The sequence below is a fragment of the Apis florea genome, unplaced genomic scaffold (genome assembly GCF_048593485.1).
Source record: "Apis florea isolate Af1SG1 unplaced genomic scaffold, ASM4859348v1 contig_3158_pilon, whole genome shotgun sequence".
Lineage (NCBI taxonomy): Eukaryota > Metazoa > Arthropoda > Insecta > Hymenoptera > Apidae > Apis > Apis florea.
Window position 1 is genome coordinate 3,660,905 of NW_028256713.1, and position 19,357 is coordinate 3,680,261.

General features: G+C 45.2%; 1 protein-coding gene across 2 annotated transcripts in view; it reads right to left on the reverse strand.

The window, feature by feature from the left end:
- LOC100863831 (transcription factor hamlet) overlaps positions 1-17,808 on the reverse strand; it is a 62,711-nt gene extending 44,903 nt beyond the window's left edge. For both annotated transcript variants that reach the window (XM_086909394.1, XM_086909393.1), the window contains exon 1: positions 17,660-17,808. In XM_086909394.1, coding sequence (XP_086765520.1) covers positions 17,660-17,696 — 37 coding nt within the window. In that variant the 5' untranslated portion in view covers positions 17,697-17,808. The remainder of the gene's footprint in view (positions 1-17,659) is intronic.
- Positions 17,809-19,357: the final 1,549 nt, after the last annotated feature.

The window sequence follows — 19,357 nt, forward strand, 5'->3', positions numbered from 1 at the left end:
ATCGAAATTTTACACGAAAAAGAATATCGTATATCTAATATTTTTAATCAAAAAAGAAAAAAACGATACTTGTCAAACATCAGGATGAAAACAAAATACTCACGATTCCTCTCGAATATCATGTTAGCAGACGACGTATCCGAACAGGTAACAATCGAAAGATCTGTACTCCGTTAGGTCTATTGGAGCTGGAGGCACACTTGGAATCAGGTGTGTCCGATAGAAAAGATAGGAGAACGGCGTGCATAGCGTTCAAATGTTTACTGAGGAATCAGCCGAAATCGTTTTCACTTCGAAATCAAATCGAGATGACGACACGCTCGCGTTATCTGATTCCACCTTTTCGGCCACCCTTTGCCATTATCGTTTCGGTTCGGTCGTACACGATGAAGGTGACATAAGTACTCCATCCATTTGTATCATCGAATGACGCTTAACCGGATGATCGATAACACCTGTCGTTCGTCGTGTTACGTCATTCACGCGTGTGTAATAGATTAGTCGAAAAAAAGAGTTCTTGTGTAACTCGATCGCCGACTTTGTCATCAATTTTCTTCTATTGTTTCCACGAAAAGATTCGATAAGGGAACCGTGTCGAGAATCGCCTTTACCAGTTTTCTCTCGCACACATATATAACAAATCTTTGTTTTAACGAGTTCTAATTCGATTCTAATTTCTCTCCTTAGATAATCTATACGCAATATCGAATAATATTATATGAGAACGATTTTCGTCGACTTAATAAATAAAATTTATACTCCAAGAGATCGAGAGACGTTCAATAAGTTAGCTACTCGTCCTGATAAAATTCCCCAGAGAAGAATCTGGACCATGAAGATAAATTGTATCGCGGTGATGTGGTCGTAACCGCAACTTGTTATGACACGTATGCTAATGGCAACTAATGAACGAGATATGATAGCGAGTCGAATGTGTCAGTGGCTCGCAACACGCCTCAACGCATCTACGTTGTTCTATACACTCTCTCTCTCTCTCTATGGAAAAAGATATCGATCTGTGATATCATTCTTTGATGCGTAGTTAAACCCAACACGCACATCCGAATTTGTATCGATTGTATGCGGAACTGTAAGCCGCAAAAAATAAAAAATGAAGATATTTATGTATATATCTAGAATAGATGGTATCGAAAAAGAGTTTGTCGATCGAAGTCCAACAATATACCCGCCGCTAGTCGAGAAAAATGAAAGAATCGCGTATACGATGCGTGTAATCGTGGTTGTGTATCGCAGTGTGTATTTGAAGCGAGAGGAAGTGTGTCTTTGAAAAGATTAGAGCAAACAGAGTCGATAATCCGAGCAAGCAACGCTCGCTGGCCAAATGAATCGCTCCAAAGAGAACCTCTAATCCTTGGACCACCTGTGCAGCGTGGGATAGTCGAATTCCCTCGTGCATGATGTTCCCGAATGTGTCACAAGGGCCCCACCAGCCTAAACAACCGGGCCGACATCGCGAGATAAAGAAGCACCGCATGGTGCGCGCCTCCGAGAAGCCTTCAGAGACACTCGTTGCCCTTGTTTGCACCGCGCCAGATAAAAGCTGAAGAGGCCACAGTCGGTGACATCCGGGGATCTTCGTGGGTATCGGTCCGGTTTCCTGATTATTTCCCCTAATGACCTGCATTGTCTGGAGATATCGTGCGGCTTCCTGTTACGCGTCTCCAATCTCGCTCACCTCTCTTCTTTCACAATTTCGTTTCATCCGAATGGTTTCCCTTTCTTCCACCGATCTTTACGATTTGATCCGTTGAAAACGATCAAACTCTGTCAACGCGTAAATATATTTTGCGCAAGGATTAATTTTTTAACGCTTGTGCTTGTCATAATATTGATCAATATTAAGCTCAAATTTATTCAACTTGTGTCCTTTCGATGTATTAAAGATTTGATATATGTGAAATATAGAATTAAGATCGCGTTTTCTATCGATCTTTGAAACGGAGGAAGATATATCTTGGTTCTGGAAGATATCGACTTCTTGCAGAAGTAAAAAAAGAAAAAATTTCGGCGCCAACACCGATAACGACATTTCTGTAAACCGGCAATTATAATAGCTAAGCATTTGCCGGGAAATAATTTTGGAAACAATCCACGAGAGGTCCGTCGACGAGCACACTTTCGAACACATCGGTGTCGAAAGTCACGTTTGAGGCGTACGATATTACTCGGTGATTTATGCGAAGGACACGCAGGACTCAAAGTGATCCTGGCGGGGCAGTTGTGCGGCAGGCAGGCGTGAAATGAAGCTTCGAATTTGAGAGGGCCTCGTGGTGCTGGCCTCTTCGGTGACACAGTAGTTCGTTGGGCCAATGAATGTCCGAGTTCTTTATGGAGCAACCTGAGACGAACTTAGAGACGAACGAGTCCAAGAGGACGTCCATCAAAGGGTTCCAAATAATTACCGACTCTTCGGGTCGTCGAAAAGGGGGGGTACGAGTCGCCGAAAGGAGCGCACATACCTCCGCTATGGTGATAAGTCACTGAGAAACGTTCTTTTTTTTTTTTCCTTCCTCTTTTTTTTTTCCTCTCCTTTCCTCGAAGAAAAAGAGCCTTCTTTCTTGACTAGCGGCTATATATCAGATCCTAAGTCAATAAAACATCGGCCAATAAAATTCTCGTTTGTAAAAGGGAAACCGAAACGATCGGTTTTATTAAACCTCGCGATCGGCAATGCTCTCGGAAAAATGGTAAACAAGATAAACCGAAACCGTTTGGAGAAGAGAAGGGAGGGGAAAATTTTTACCGATACTTTCCTTCTCTTCCTTCCTTTCTTTTTTTTCCCTTCTTTTCTTCCTTCTCCTATCGATTTCTATCTTCCTCGAGGAAGATCGATCGATGTTAATGAGAACATTGGGATATCTCTGCTCGGGAAGTTTGTAGCTTCTTCGAGTTGCAAAACTGTTTGATCGATGGATCGCCGGGCCTCGGACCGGAAATTATGCGTCAGCCTATCGTCCGCGCCGGAAGTGACGGCACGGCGCCATACCGATCACGCCACTATCTGCCGTTTCGCTGATTGCATTTTCTTTCGTGCGGCCCTCCCGAGGGAAGAAAAACTTGGCTGCGTGTTTGTTTTTCGCACGGTCGGCCATCGTCCGTGGACGACTGGCGACAATTTCCTTGGCCAAGAAAATGTCTCTCTCCCTCCTTCGACCGAGAAGGTGAGAAAAAGTTTACAAAGGAGACAATAAAGGAATGTTTCTCGAACGATCTCGAATTATTTGTCGGAAACAACGTTTTTCCAAACGTTTTCCCCTCTTTATTGCGCGCTTTATCTCTTTGTTTATTTATCGTGATAAACGATAAATATTCGTGAAAATTCAGCGACTCGACAAATTCGAGGAAAATTTGGGAGATCTGTTTGTTCGGGAGCCCGCCGATTGATATTTCGAAATCGCGTCGCGTGCCGTTGAGACACGCGAGTTTCAACCGCATTCATATTCTAATAAGACGACATTGTGAGCGAGGTCAGATGTTGGTAACCATACGCCATTGTATTCGATCTTTCAGGTTATCGTAGCTGAGTCGCGTGTACCCTTGAGAAGAGAGAAAGAGAGAGAGAGACAGAGATCCGCCCACGAGAGATCAGCGGGGGACTCGAAGAAGTAGAAGAAGAAGAAGAAGTCCTTCCTCACGATGAAACTGGATATCGTGGGGTACGAAAAATACGTAACGGTTGTTTTATTGCTGCAAGAGAGAGAGAGAGAGAGAGAGAGAGAATTTAGAGTTTTGCAATCGTCGTTAATATTTTTTTTCAACGTGATAAAATAAAAGAAACTTTGCCCTTGTTCGAAGAAGAAATTATTAGATCCTTATTTTACAAATAAAGCAATCGGTTTCGTTGGAATTAAAATTAAATAAAATATAGAGAATAGATAAAAAATTGTATAAATAGAGGCTAATAACTTTTTATAAAAATATATATATATATATATATATCTTTCCAAACGTTAATTTCAAGTTTGAACTAACAATTTACAAATATTTTAATTATTTTAATTTACAAATCTGTCATTGATAACTCAATTACTTGATGAGGATTAACAATAAGACGATAAATTCAAATTCCATGCCATCCTAATAAAAGTAGTGTTTCTTTAAAAACGGCACGTGCCTGACACAAAGGATCGCATATGTTAACAGCTACCATGCACAACGTATCATTTTCAAGCGTAATTTCCCATTCTTCGTCAGCTGTCGATAATGGAATTCAATTAAAGTCAACTCGTTCGAGAAAATGAGCCTCGAATTCCAGCGCCTTATTGGCTCATCAACATTTCAATTTCCTCGGACGAGGCATTTCAACGAGATAGCTCGTAAATAGCCCGGCACAATTTCGCTCTTCGTTTCCAATTGGAATCGAAGGGGTAGGAGGGAGGGGGAGGGAGAAGCGAAATAAACGCGGACGGGGTGAAGCGAAATTTGTTCGGCGCGCAAGGAAGGGAAGGGAGGGGGGGGAAGACGCGGGGAAAAGAAATTCGCGATTCGAGGGTAGCGGTGTGGGTGGAATCTCCGGATAACTGGACAGGAACGAACTTTCGGATTAGGACGAAATAACTGGAATTACGGGCAATCCGCGAGCTTCGAAGGACCGATAAATCAAGGGTGGAAGCACGAGCATCCGGCTGCTCGTGCCATTGGCTCGGCACACGCAACAGAGAGAGAGAGAGAGAGAGAGAGAGTTGCTCGACTCGAGTCGACTCGACTCGGCCAATATCGCCTGACAAAATGTTGGAATTCGATCGGATTGGGAAAAGTCGAGGGGACGTTTTTCGGGAAAATCCGATTTTATCACGCGATTCCTTCGCGGTTGCTTCAACTCTTTCGATCATAGAATTGGATGGCTGATCGCATTATATACCTCGTAAAAATATAACTCGTTCATCAAACTTGCTCGCTGATGGATTATCGAAAAAAAAAAAAAAAAGAAAATGTAAATAGAAATATTACATTCGAGAAGAAAATAAAATAATCTAGAGAGATTGCAGATTATTCGAAACTATTCGATGAAAGAGAATAACCAGAGAATGGATTTCGAAACAATTCAAACTCGATTCTTCAAAAACGATTTACGTAATCTTTCCCGATTCACGATATCGAGTAACCGTTCGCCACCGTTCCGGAAGCGCACGTTTCCCGATAAACAATGGCGCGCAGCCAACAATGGAGTCATCTCATGACTCGGCCCAACCGTAAATTACGATCACGATCAAACTTCTGAAAACGCTTTGCCCGCTTTGCTATCTACGATCGTGCGGATGGAGGAGGACGAGGAGGAGGAGGAGGAGGAGGACGAGGAGAGAAGAGAAAAGAGAAAGAGAGAGAGAGAGAGAGAGAGAGAGAAAAATCAGCGGAGAATCTGAACCGCCCAGCGGAGGGTAGATATGTTCCGTTGCATCTGTCGTCACGCCCTGTTCCCGTTCGTCGTATTCGCGAGTGTACGCGCACGTGTTGGTGGTTCGCGTGCGCGCGCGTACGTGCGAAGTCACATGTCGACCGAGAGGCTCGTGTAAGCGGAGGGATGTTTTTCAGTTCGGGGCCTAAATGTTTTATTACTTAATCATAACGCCCGGGGGCGGGTTTTTTCCGAGGTGGAATCTGGCGAGAGGAGAGGCAACAAGGAAGCGTAAAACGGAGAGAGGAAGAGAGGAAGGGAGGGTGGGAATTATTATTATTATTATTATTCCACGACCTGATTATTCATACGTGTCGAATGGGCATAGGAGGATAAGGTCCTCGATAAATCATGAGAGAGAGAGATATTTCGTGGGATAAGAGGGAAACGTGAACACGAACAACGGCGGACACAACGCGCAAGAGTTTAATTTATATTAGGTCATCCTGTAAGTAAATGTTTTCAAGAGCCTAGTTTTGATAAAGAGGAAATTATAATATTCGTGGTTACGTTTAACATATTTCACTGCGGATTTTTATTACCCGCGATGGTGATACACGTATATATGCTAATGAACGATTTTCATTATTACATACCTGCACCTGCGCTTTACAGGATTTGCACGATTTTCTTTTTCTCGTGATCTTTATTTTCTAAAAAAAAAAAAAAAAAAAAAAAAGAAAAAAAATTATTCTATCTTTCTATCGCTCTATCTCCTCCATTTGAGATACGTTTTCCTACGTTCTAATATCGATGTACGCGATACGATGTACGTGGAACGACACGTTAAGTAAGTATCAATCAAATTACTAATTTTTTTCTCTAATTATTACGGAAGTAGAAAAATCAAAGCTCGTTAAAAAGTTAAGAATCATGTTCAAAATTTACAAAAATATATGCAAAAATATGTAAAATATTTCAGACAAGATATTCGTACTCATCATAATTGATAATTAAACGGCGAATCAAATTTATATTTAACCTTTAATTTCTTCGCTCACAGTGATGCAAATTTAAATTTGCATAAACATTCACAATAAACGATTCTCACCTCAACTCGTGACCTACATACGAAATTGAAATCGTCCACGAGTCGCGCAGGGGTGATTTTCGATATACTCGGTGTCCCGAAACGCGTGTTCCTCGCCCTTGGAAAAAAGAAAAAAAGAAGAAAAAAAGAGAGAAAGAAAAAGAAGCGCGAACAACTCAATTAGGCCGATAAAGACTGGAGGAGGGGGTGACTCGTGGCGTTTCGCGACACGAGTCAGGGAAGCTGGGAGACAGAGGAAACGAGACAGAGGGATGATAAAACGGGGCCAGGAGATTGAATGAGCATTGACGCGAGAACCACCGTGACAAAGGGGCTGAGGCATCCCCGCTTATTGTCGCCAGCACCGCGTGAAATTCCACGCGTGTGTGCGTGGCCGGATACGTTGGTCTGCGTGTAGGAAAGTACACTATATAACTACATTAGGGGTCGCAACCTTTCCCTCGTAGCACGCGCCAGCTGGCTCATTGTTAAATTACGGCCCCACCGATATCTGTTTGTCAACGGCGTAGAATCTCTAGCCTCGTAAAAATTTATTAACTCAGTTTTGTCCTCTTGCGTAGCACGATAACGAGCGTGTCCATCCAAGTTTTTTTTTTCTTTTTCGTTTAAAAAAACATCGTCGTATTTTATCATCGTACGGACCAACGATCTAAATATCGATCTAATCTTCGAACGTTGGTTGTAAGAATTTAACCAAGGAGACGCTTTCGATCGATGAGATCTCCTTTTTTTTCGCGAGCTTCAGTTCCGGAATAATGTGTTTAATTTCGCGTAGAGATCGCGTAGAGTGTCAGGGGATCGGTGTAGGGGAGACGGAACGAAAACGGTATCGACGCCAATGGAAGGATCATCCTCTAATGTATTTACACGGGGTGAAGGGAAGGGAGGGGGAGAGACGAGTCTTGTCGGGACGAGATTTGTCACCCTGTACACGAGACGATACGTGTCGTACACGGACAACGTTTGTATCACCATTGTCATCCGAGCTGAAAGATTAAGCTAATTTCACACATGTCCGCCCGCTTCGTGCCCATTCACCTATATTCACGGTTGACAGTTGACAGTATCGCGTGACATAATACGAAACTATGACTGTTCCTCGATGAATGACCGTGTCGAAAGAAGACACGACAATCTTTATTCCACGAGCAAATTAATACAACATTTGTCGCTTTCCGTGCGAGCATTAATTCGAAATTCTCGTTCTTTTAAATTACTCGTTTCTCTCCCTCTTTCTCTCTCTCTCTCTCTCTCCAATGACGATTTCCACAATTTCCTGGAATTTGAATGTTCGTTTTCCGGAAACGGCTAACGACGCTCGAGACGAGATAAAATCGAAAAAGGGATCGAAGTGGACAGTTGCACGGACAGTTGATGGAAGATGGGAACATCTGCTCGGATGTCCCGCTCGATTAGTCAAGTCCCGTCCATCTGATCGTTGGAACACGCGCGAGACACGGCTACTTGCTCCTGGAAGAAGATCCCGCCCACATCCTTGCCGGTTTACGATTACGTAACGCTCTACATGTGTCCTATGCGAGGATGTCGTCCCACACGTGTCCCCTTCGAGTCACACATTTTTTCTCTTGGTTTTCACCCTGCGCCGCTTTATCTTACTCGACATCGGGCGAGGAGAAAAAGTATCACGAAAATACGAGTTTTTTATTTTTTATTTCTTTTTTATTTTCTCCTGGCCAACCCTCGTCGGTGTAAATCTAAAGAAAATTAACCATCGATTATCGAAACCACCAAAGATGCTTTGAATTTCATTATCGGTTAAACACCGATGTAAAAGACGTAAAAATTAAGAGGAAAAGGCGAGAGAAGCATGTAAGGCCGTGTAATCTGGCGACGAAGCCTCGGCTCACGGTGCTCTCTTCATTCCCACGCGACTTACGACCTCCACGAATCTCTCGTACAGTCCCATCACGGCTCCGAACAAGTGGCAAAAAGGAAGAAAAAGGAAAAAAAAAAGAAAGAAAAAGGGGGAAAAAGAGGAGAGAAAAAGAAGAAGGAAAGAATGAAGGAAGAGGTGTCGAGGTATGAGGATTTTCGAGAACATCGTCGTGTCCTGGCCAGTGTCATTTGACACAGTCCTAAACCTGATTCGCGCCACAAGCCGATCCTCTTCTTCTTCTCCGTGTCCTTTCCTTCCTTCTACTCTCTCACCCTTACCCTTCTTTCTCCTGCGAACTCTGCGTTTTTGTCCCGTGATTCCCGTTCCCAAGCGGAGAACAAACGACAGAACAACACGTATATATATACACACACACACACCAACTTACATAACCGGTGATGTGTATAGGAATCCAGAAGCACGTATGCAAGCACGGTGCACGTATGCGTAAAATACTGAATTGCGGTGGTATTGGTAACGAGGAACTCGTGTGGGTACGAAAAACACCCGCCCACGTTCGAGAAGAGGGTTGGGACGAGTGAGCAGTGTGCGAAAAATACACGGATTCGTGAATGCGTGTGGGCCTGCGTGTGAAACACGAATGCACACGGGGCTCGGTGTGCGAAACTGCGAGAGGCGGGTGATCACGATTCCCAGAGCGGAATTCAATTGTAAGAGCGGTCTCCGCGAATCTCCGGCGAAGATAAGGAGACCGCCATTCAGGGAAGAATAGAAGCGTGGTGTAGAGGGGTTAGAAAGACATTCGGTGCCGAAACACATCCACCAACGGAAGATAATGAACCCGCTTTTGTAGTTGGTTACTCGATAAGGTGGCTGCTTTCTCAGGCGCAATCTTCTTATTTGTAAGGAAATGTGTTGCGATTCTGTCGCGTGTTAATGTCTTCGACGAGAAAATATATGACACACCAACGATTGATTTCTCGGCTATTCATACACGAGTGGTATGAACTTGAACCGTTTTCGGAGAAGAAACTCCGAGATGGATGTTATTTTATCTTTTCGAAGGTACGCGCGATAAATTTTGTTTAAATGAATAAATTTGAAAATGGAGGAGAGAATTGAAGTCCGTACTGATCAATCGAATTGAATTCCATTGTACGTACGTATCCACCTTGCCAAGAGGAGCATTACCCTCGTGCACGTACCACCGGGAGGACAAAATAAACGCAACAGCCGTACGTGCCTTGAAATGGCAACATGTCTCTCGGTACATGTTTATTCTTTCTTCTGTCACTCTACACTGGCTTAAATACTGCGAGCTACTACTATATAATCCTTCGGAGGGGGGAGAGAGTGGGTGAATTGGTAGAAAAAAAGGAGGGGGGGTGAAAAGAATTTTGAGGAGCGAAGTGAAAAAAAAAAAAAAAAAGAAAGAAAGAAAGAAAAGATTCGATACGAGGATCTTCTTTTTTTCGAAGAAACTTCATTCCCGATATATATCCTCCTCGAAGGTAATAAAACCAAATACTTGAGATAATGAGAGGAGCCGCGCATCATGGGCGTAGAAGTGGCCATGAGAAACTAGGGATACGATTACGATACCATTAAGAAATAGAGTTTGTAGCGTTCGAGGCAATCGAGCGAAGACTTGCCCCGAATGTTTATTAAAGAAATCGTATCGATTTTTAAAGGCGAAGGCCTGTCAATCTTAAAAAGGCAGCGTAACATCCTCTTCGCGCTTATAAATTTCCAGGATCGTAAAAGCCAAAGTGTCTGGGGTCGTGATACACAAACAGGCGAGGGCACAGCCACAACTATTGTACGCCGCCTGACGGGGAGCGATCGTAAAACCGAATGTCGCTATCGATAAATCTTTCCAAGTTGTCTAAACAAGATCTACAATCGCGCGCGAGCGGCCACTTCTTTTTCCTTCGAGGTGGAATAGCGAGCGAGCGAGCGGAGCGACCGAAGTGATCGAACCGCTCCGAGGTGGCTCGACAAGGACAAGGCGGAGGGATAACCGTCTCTCTTTAAGCCGCGAGCGGTAATTTAATCGCCTGCCTCGCAGTCGTTACGATCCAGGTCTGGGTTTATGCAAAATTATGCGTCGATCCTGCTCCAATGAAAATTCGCATACCTACGCACACGTCATGCATTTCGTAACCGATGCGGTACAACGTGGCGCGGCAACAACGTGGCACCGCGCTAATGCGATAGACGTGCTATGGAGAGGTAGGAGGGGTCGTGCGCGATGTGTCGTGTGTAAGAGGTTTTCCTCCTTCGACTCCTCGTCGTCGTCGTCGTCGTCGTCGACGACGACTAGAAGTGGCAGCGCGAGGGTGACGAAGACGGGGAAGAGAGGAGTCGTCAGGTGCACGGAAAGGAAAGGTAACGAGGGGGGTGGCGAGAGGAAGAGAGACAGAAGAGGCTGGAAGGGAAAGAAGGAAGAGAGAGAGAGAGAGAGAGAAAAAAAGGAAATCTGTAGAGCTAATTCGCGTGCGAGATAACGCGGTGGCCGTGTAAGGCTGTGTGCGCTATCGTTGAAATGGTCTCCGTCGAGTCACGGAGGGGGTTGGCCAGGGCAGGGAAAGGCCACTGTCGACTTATGCCAGGGGGTGGTAAGATGATCTTATCGTGCCCGCTCTCTCTCTCTCTCTCTCTCTCTCTCTCCCTGTCCTTCCTCCTTCATTTTTTCCTCCGCTCTAATACTACTACTACCACCTTTCACTCCCCTTCCTTCCATCCTCCTTTTTCTTTCACCCCTTTCTCCTTCCTTCTCGCTAACTACTTTTATCCCCTCCCCACCCCTGATGACAATATCGCGTGGCCAGTGAGATAACCGGTCGTGTCATTCCTACATCGACTACCTACTTCTCAGTCCAACTAACACCGGAGCAAGGTTCTTCGTGTGACTTCGGTGTACTCTCTCTCTCTCTCTCTCTCTCTCTTTCTTCCCCCCTCCCTATGTGGGGTAGGGACACTTTCGCGCTGCACGAGAACCGGCGGAGTACATGGTCGGGAGGCGATTGTCATCAGGGAAAATCTTACGCTTACGTTGGACACCAAGGAAATGAGAATGGAAGTTATTATGTTACGGAACAGGGGGTGGTGCCTTGACGTTATCGAGAATTCGATTCCCTTTAATACCAGATTCATTAGACTGTTATCTGATGGAAGAGGAGAGGGCCTCTCCACCTTGGTTGTAGCTCGAGTTATCTTCGCGGCGAAAAGAATGTTACGTCTTTATTTATGCCATCGGTATGTTCGCGAATTATATTTTCGTAATTTTTTTATAATTTCCGTCGAAACGATGGAGCACAAGGTTTAAGTAAAAGATATACCGTATGCTATGATATTTTCACATTATAGAATCTCGAGAATCTGGCTCGTGACCATCGAGACGAATTTAAGGGACGAGAGAATTTATATCGAACGAGAATTTTCGAACGAGTCACACAGGAGATCGATTATAATCGTGGAATTCTGGCCCAGTTCAATGAGGAGAACTGACCGGTGAAAAGTGATGGTAACGTTGACGGGAGCGAAGGTGGTGGTGATGGTGGTGGTAGCGGAATGACGTTGCGGGAAATGAGTCTCGTAAAACAATGCCAGACACGCGAACACCTCGAGAAAGTGGCCCGAGTTCACCCTTCCAGCGATCGCGAACTCGCTTCTGAATGTACGTTTCATATCATCTCGGCCCGAGTGTCCTCGACAATAATTAATGTCCTATCGATTTATCATCGTGATCCCCGCGTTGCGTGTCCCCGCGGTCTCTGCATGCGTTTCGAGTATATATAAATGCCGGCTGAAAAAACTTCTCTGTTTCGAGCAGAAAACGCATTGAGCGAGATAGGAGGCTATAGCGGAGGCAAGGAGGTGTCAGTTGGCGCGTCGGACGACGAGGAGTACGAAAAAAATCGTGCGAAACCGAGAAGAAGGGACGTTTGTTACGGCAAAAGACAAAAACGACGAGGATGGTTCTTAATGTATGAAAGTTCATGCGTGAACACGCGTGCTCATCCGTTACGGTATTCGAGTCTTTCTTGCTTCGCGTACGTACGCCTCCGCCAAACGCTCGTTTCTCTTTGGTTCTCCTCACACGTGCGAATGAAGTACCGAGAACCGACGAAATAAAGGGAGCTTTAGCTTTAGTATTAGCTTTAGTATCTCCATCGTAAATGCGGTCACTTGGAAAAGACAGTCTGTGAAGTTATTGATAATTTGCTAGGAAATTATACACTGTTAATAATATACACGCGAGATCTTTGAAGATTCTAGATATCCAAATTTTTTACAAAATTTTTCATCTTATTTTTCAATTCGCGAATAATTTAACTCTTATTGCCCCAATTTATTGCCTAAAAAAAATATATCCGTTCGAAAAAATTTCAAATTCAATTGAATCAATAGTGATTGACACGAATTCCAAGATTTTTAAAATTAAAGATTGAATAATTCGAAAATTAATTTCCAATAGACGCAAGATTTAATTTTCCATTGCACGTGGACAAATTATCGGCGATCAAGAAAAATTCAATGATCGCAATCTCATTTTTAATAGAAATTAATATTTGATACGGCCGATCGAACAAGACTCCGTTCCAAAAAATCTTCCCACACATCGATGATCTCTTTTCGACTAAGAAACACACGCGTACACGAAAAGTAACACGATAAAAGAGATACAAGATATCCGATAAAATCCTAAAGCCAGTTCCGATATATAATTCTCGAATCTGAACGGGGAAGAAAGAGAAGAGGAAGAGGAAAAGAGAGAGAGAGAGAGAGAAAAGAAGAACAGTTGCACGTTCGACACGATGCTTTTCATACGTAAGCTCGAAATATCGAGGCGAAATAAACGTTGGCTCTAGCTCTCGCTCTAACGTCCTAGCAATCGCATAGCTGGCCGGCACGACGTGTCAGTCGTATTCAGGCGCGGCGCGAGTATACCTGTCCGCCGCCGCGATTCGATGCAGGAGAGCTGGGCCACTCGATTTGCAATCGCGCGAGTTAACTCTTCCGTGATTTCGCCTCGCTCGTTTCACGTCGACCAATCATGGACGAGGTGGCGTCGAATTGGCAGAAGTTCTCTTCCCGGCGAGAGGCAAGAAGGTGGATATTTATCAAGGGAAACGATCGTTGTGGTGGAAAGGAATCGTGATACCGGTCGGCCACGATGAATGCCTAATTAGATGATTAATCGTTCAATAGCCAGCTCCGGCAACAATGGCAAACGGCTTATCGCTCGAGCGTGCTTTCGGATGGCAACACGCGCACGCTCGAAGCCTAAATCACGCGCCAAGACGTGGAAGATGATTTTTTTTTTATTCGAGCACGAGTATCGAGGAAAATTGTCACTCCTACCCTCCCCCTCCTCGATCGAGAATATATATACCACGGTTGTGTACATCGATTAATCCCGCGCGCCCCGGCAAGCAAGGGGGTGAAGAAGAGGTGAAATTCCGGTGGGAAACAATTCTACCTTGAACGACCAATTATCGGCATTATCGTGAGTGGAAACGTGGCTCGATGCCGAGGGATCTAGCCGCTCTCGATGCGTTTGTCCGTCGCGGCTGATTGGCCGTGTTTGTTTCACCCCGGCCTGATTGCATTCCACCGGAAACGACAAACAAATGACAAACACAGCGACCTTATCGTTAATTGGCGGAGGCGAGAGGCCGAGGGAAAGAAAAGAGTCAAGGAAGACTTGCGGAATTATTGCCGCGTTGGTGGAAGGCGGGCGGGGGAGGCGGAAGGGCGGAGGGAGAGAGGGGGGGGGCCTGGAAGAAAAGGGTGAAGAGGAAAACCGAAGAAGGAGCGGAGACGATTGTTCCCTACTTTCTGTTATCGGATTTGCATGGCCGCGTGCACAGTTGTTCACAGGCTATTGTTGGCATTTTAATTCATACGATTCGAATCGATCACGTCCAATCGTCCAATAACCGTGCGCTACCTTCCCAAACTCGTGACGTCACATTCACGTATATTTAGGATAACTAGAATCTCGTTGTCATTCTCGCACCCTCTCACTGTGCACGCTTCTGGCGATACGCGGCACCCCCTCCCCTCCGCTGCTTCCAATACACGACTAATTAACTTATAACGGTCAATACCTTGGTGCCTCGAGTTCGTTCGAGGAAAAATTTAAATCGTCGAGTTTGAAATCGTGTTTCGCGTGACTCCCAAACGTGTTGTATTTGTACGCGAAGCACAGGTACGTGACGGAAAATTATTAGAATACTATGTCACTCGAGAGAAACCGTAATGCTTAATAGCGTGTCCTTAAATCCATCCCCTGTGCCGAGCTATTTCAACCGGGCCAGCCAACTAGCCAGCCAGCCAACTTGCCAGCAACGATAACAGAAATATGCGAAAGGAAATTCTTCTCAGTCGGCATTCCGAGATACAGCGATCTTATTATTATTGCCAACGTAGGTCGGACGAATCGAGGAGGAGGAGGAGGAGGAAGACGTATTTAATTGGGACTGTCCGGGGGTGGAAGCACTCTGTACGGGAGTACAAGAAGAAGAAGAAGAAGAAGAGGTGGGATCGGAGGTAGCAGGAGTCTCCCGCAAGACGAGAATGGACTGACCTACCTTAGGATCATCCGATCTATTCATGCTCCTTATTCAATCGTGTTCTCTCAGGATGCGAGACAAAAGCACCGATGAAACAGAACCTCTTTCTCCCCCGCGCCACCCTACCCCATTACACGCCACTCTGCGCGTATGTTTCGTTGGCTTTGTCTCCTCTCGGATACGACTTCCGGTGCCGCGGCTAGACTCAAACCCTCAATGGGATGATGCGCCTTTGAAACGCGTGGTAGGTGGATTCCGCGATTATTCCTGCGGTTCGCTCTAAGATGCCCTTCTTCTTCTTCTTCTTCTTCTTCTTCTTCTTTCCCTCCCCCCCCTCCCCCGCCCCGTTTCCTATCACTTTCGAAAATTTCCTGCTGCCTGTTTTTCCAAAGCACAATGCGTCTCGAGGAAGAGAGAGGGGGGAGAGACTTCTGTTCAACGATGAGGAAACTACGATAGATCCAGAAACCACGATCAAATATCGAATCTAGCCCCTCTAACGGGATACGGTTTTCCTTCCAGATTTCCTCCGCCGTCGTTTCCCTGTCGCGATTCTCACGAGAGAACGCTTCTTTTCTCTATTGAGATGATGCATTTCACGCTCATAGCTCGTTATAGCAAAAAGTACACGGTGAGAAGTCAATTGTCCCCGTGCGGCCACTCTTTTTCCACTCCTTTCCATCCGTGTCTCGAAGGAACAGAGAGGGTAAGTTGGTGGATGGATGGTCTATTGTTTCGCCGACTCGTGAGTCAAGCGTTAACGGATTTTGTCTTACAGATTACTAGATCCCTTGAAAGTGCCTACCGTCTTTGAAGCGTGGCAGACCGTGGGAAGCGGGGGCTTTATTATAAATCGCGAACACGATATAAATCATCCCCCGTGCAAAATGCTCACCCCTACAACCGTGACAGACAATCAACGACCGGCGTTCCTTGTTCCTCGACAATGATTTCGCTCCGAATTTCTCGACATTGACGAGGTTTTTTATATATATATATGTAAGAAACAAGAATCTCGAACGATATTCTTCGTTGAGAAAATCGAATAATCTCTCTTATCGATCGATCTCACAGGGTAAATGTAGGACAATGTAGAGAAGTGTAGGGAGAAATACCTAAAGTACACCCTTTGTTCGCCTAAAGTGAGCTATCAATGTCAAAGTATATCGTGCACGAGGGAGATCGCGCAACCGTCTTTCACCAATTTACCTATCGTCCCATCCACAGTCGAAAAAGTTAGCTGCCATTCAATATATAACAATAAATTAACGTTGGCTCGTTTGGTATGGCCGAATCTTTTATGCGAGGGAAGCGATGCTTTGTATTGTTAACCATAGAACAAAGGAAGATCGATCCGCGTTCTTATAAAGGAAATGTTCATTGACCGTTCGAAACTATTCAAAATGTTGACCCTTGATTAAAAAGGACGCACACATCCTGTGACCACCACAGTTTCGCGGATACCGATCGAACTTGTTGACTTTTTTCTTTTTTTTTTTTTTTCGCGGAAGTTACAAGTTTTTGGGGCACGGTTTCGACTTTGGGTAATTTTTGTGAGAGACGAAAAAAAAGAAAAAAAGAAAAGAAAAAAAACAGGGAAGCGAGAATAAAAAAAAAGCAATCTGTGACCAATTTTGCGTGTAATATCGGCGAGACTATGCGTAGAATGGCAAACATGGTGACAGGGAAGAATGGGCGGGACTTTTGAAAGCAGATAACAAGGAGGTGGAGGCAGAGGACGAGCAGAGTGACTAGACAATACAGGAAAAGAAGAAATGATATCGACGTTGCGAGTGCGCCAGCGCGAGGACCGCCTACTAGTCTTTCCAACGACACGGACGATTGTGAACAATGACACGTTAACAGCATGTGACAATGTTATCAGAACCGTGCCATAATAATTGCTCGACTTATTTCTGTCCAGTTAAATGCTCGCAACTGATAATATTCAGGCATCGTTTCTTTGTATTTAAAATTTTCAGAAAGAACTTCTTAAGATTTAAATATCGTCGCAATTCAAATTTCAAAAGAACGGGCGAAGTGTTTGAAGTGCGAGTCGGGTCGAGTAGCTGCGAATTACCGGACAATGTAAGCACAAATTGGGGATACATTTTAATATTAACATTTGAGGCTGGTCACGCGATCCGGTAGAAATAAAAGTTGAATTATAGATGCTAACATCAGGTAATTGCGAATTGCAAAGACACAAGTACGTTTTAAAACGATAATCCTGAGAATTAGTGTATATAGACTCTTGCCGTAATCTTGTAGTTTTATAGCCTCGTCAAGTAAGTTCCGCGGAAAAACTCGTAATGTCTTCCGTTTTAATATGGCAGTCTCCAGAAATATGATGTAACGAATCCTTCCCTTTTGCGAATTCTCCTTATGAATTTAACAAACAGACAATACATTCATCTCGCAGGAAAAAATTATTTCTCAAATAAGAGATCGAAACCGAGTAGATCGATAACGAGTTCAATTAACAAATAATAACGTAATATCGTTGGAAAATTATTCAAATATTCCAATCACAAACACGTGCTTCGTATTATAATTATCATTAATAAGATAATTAAAGTTTCGCATCGGAGATAAATAAAGTCTCCATCGGATTCAACGTTGCATTGATCGTAAAAGTTACAATTACTTTCGAAGAAGAAGAAGAAGAAGAAGAAGAAGAAGAAGAAAAAGAAAGAAAGAAAAAAAGAAAAGAAACGAAGAAGAAAAAAAAATATATTAAGTTTACTACTCACCCTGTGCCAATCTTCTAGCCACCGGCTTGGATCTCATCGCTGCACGGCGGGTGACGAATTCAAAAACAAAACACTAATCGTAAGAACGCTGACAGTCCTCCGAGCCATGCGAGTTTATGCACGATTCTATCTTATCCTCTCGATTTATATCTCACTCTATCCCACCCCCTTCCCCCCTTTCCGAAGGAAAACAGTCCCGATCGAGACCGATCAACGTTGACGATCCCTCTGCCACGAATTCTCTTCTTCTCCCTTCTTCCCTTCTCTCCCTCTTCTTGTTCACTTCAGATCGGCGATAAAACCCGATCGTGATTCCAAGCGTACACTATGCTATCATACTCGTGGTTCGAAGGGTGCACAAAGAGAGTCCATATCCCGGCACGCGAGTTCCGGTACACCGGGTTCCCGGTTCCTCGGTGATCCGACGGCAGCGTCAGTCCGTCCGACTGGGATCCTGACGTGCGTTGGATCTGTCCTCCGACAGTGGAGGCTTCTCCTGTCCTCCGCGTCTCCTTCTTCTCCACCACCTTGTCCTCCACCCTCGCGACTCTCTCTCCCTCTCCACCCTCGCTCGCTCTCTCTCCCTCCCTCCTCCCTCTCTTCCACTCCTTCTCTCTCTCTCTCTCTCTCCCTCTCCACCCCTCTCTCCTTCCACTCCCTCCAATCTCCTTCTCTCTCTCTCCCTCCACCTCTTCCTCCTCTCTCACTCTCCGTCTCCGTCTCCCTTTCTCGCTCGATTCCTCTCTCACCCTTTTACTCTTTCCCTCGACTCTTCGCTCGTCTCTCCCTCGGTGCCACGGTTTTCGCTCCGCCGCTACCTCCGCCGGTTACACCATCGCTTCTTCCACCCCTTCTTTCCTCCTCTCTTTCTCCCGGCCGTGTTGCTTCGCCGTGTTCACTCCACCGCCACGGGCCACTACTACTACCGACTACACACTCTTTCGCCTCCACCTCCGCCTTCTCCACCTTCTGCCTCCTGGTCTTCCCCACCTGCCGAGCCGACCTGCACGCTTACCCCACCACCTAAGCAATCCGGCTCCGCTGTCCACCAATGATCAGCCGCTGTCTCTCCACCGCGTTCCTCTCTTCCTACGAGAGCGCAACCTCTCGTTTTCTTCGCTTCTGGGCTCCTCTCCTATCGAATCCTCCGTCTAGCCGGAGCTACTGTAGGCCTGGTAGTATCGAAGATAAAACTATACGTTCCATGTTCCCTCGTCGTAATTGCGATAATTCTTTATGGACGTTCTCTAATTAATCGGAGTGGATAACGCTCCTTTGGTTGAAGGGTGGGAGAGGAGGGGTGGGGGGCTTTGAGGAGCGGACATGGCCGGGCCTCCCATGTAGAATTTCGGGTGCACGTACACGCGTCGATGGTTGCTCGATAGGCCAACGTTTATCGATGTTTAAAGTTAATAATTCGAAGAACTCGTGTACGCGGCGATACGCGATTCGAATACCGGCTGGATCGAGTATCCTGGCAAACCGTCTCAAACATCCCGCCACCATGTTACCCGGTAATGGGGATAATTCGTCGGATGCTGCGTCCACGGTTTCCAGCGTTGCTTGCTGGAAAAATTCGAAACCCAATGTATCGTTCGAAGGGTACGGGTTCCAACGGCACCTTAAGAAACAGGTGTTCACCACCAGACTCGGTCTCTTTCGCTGACGATGCTGATCCACCGATTCACGGACTTTGTC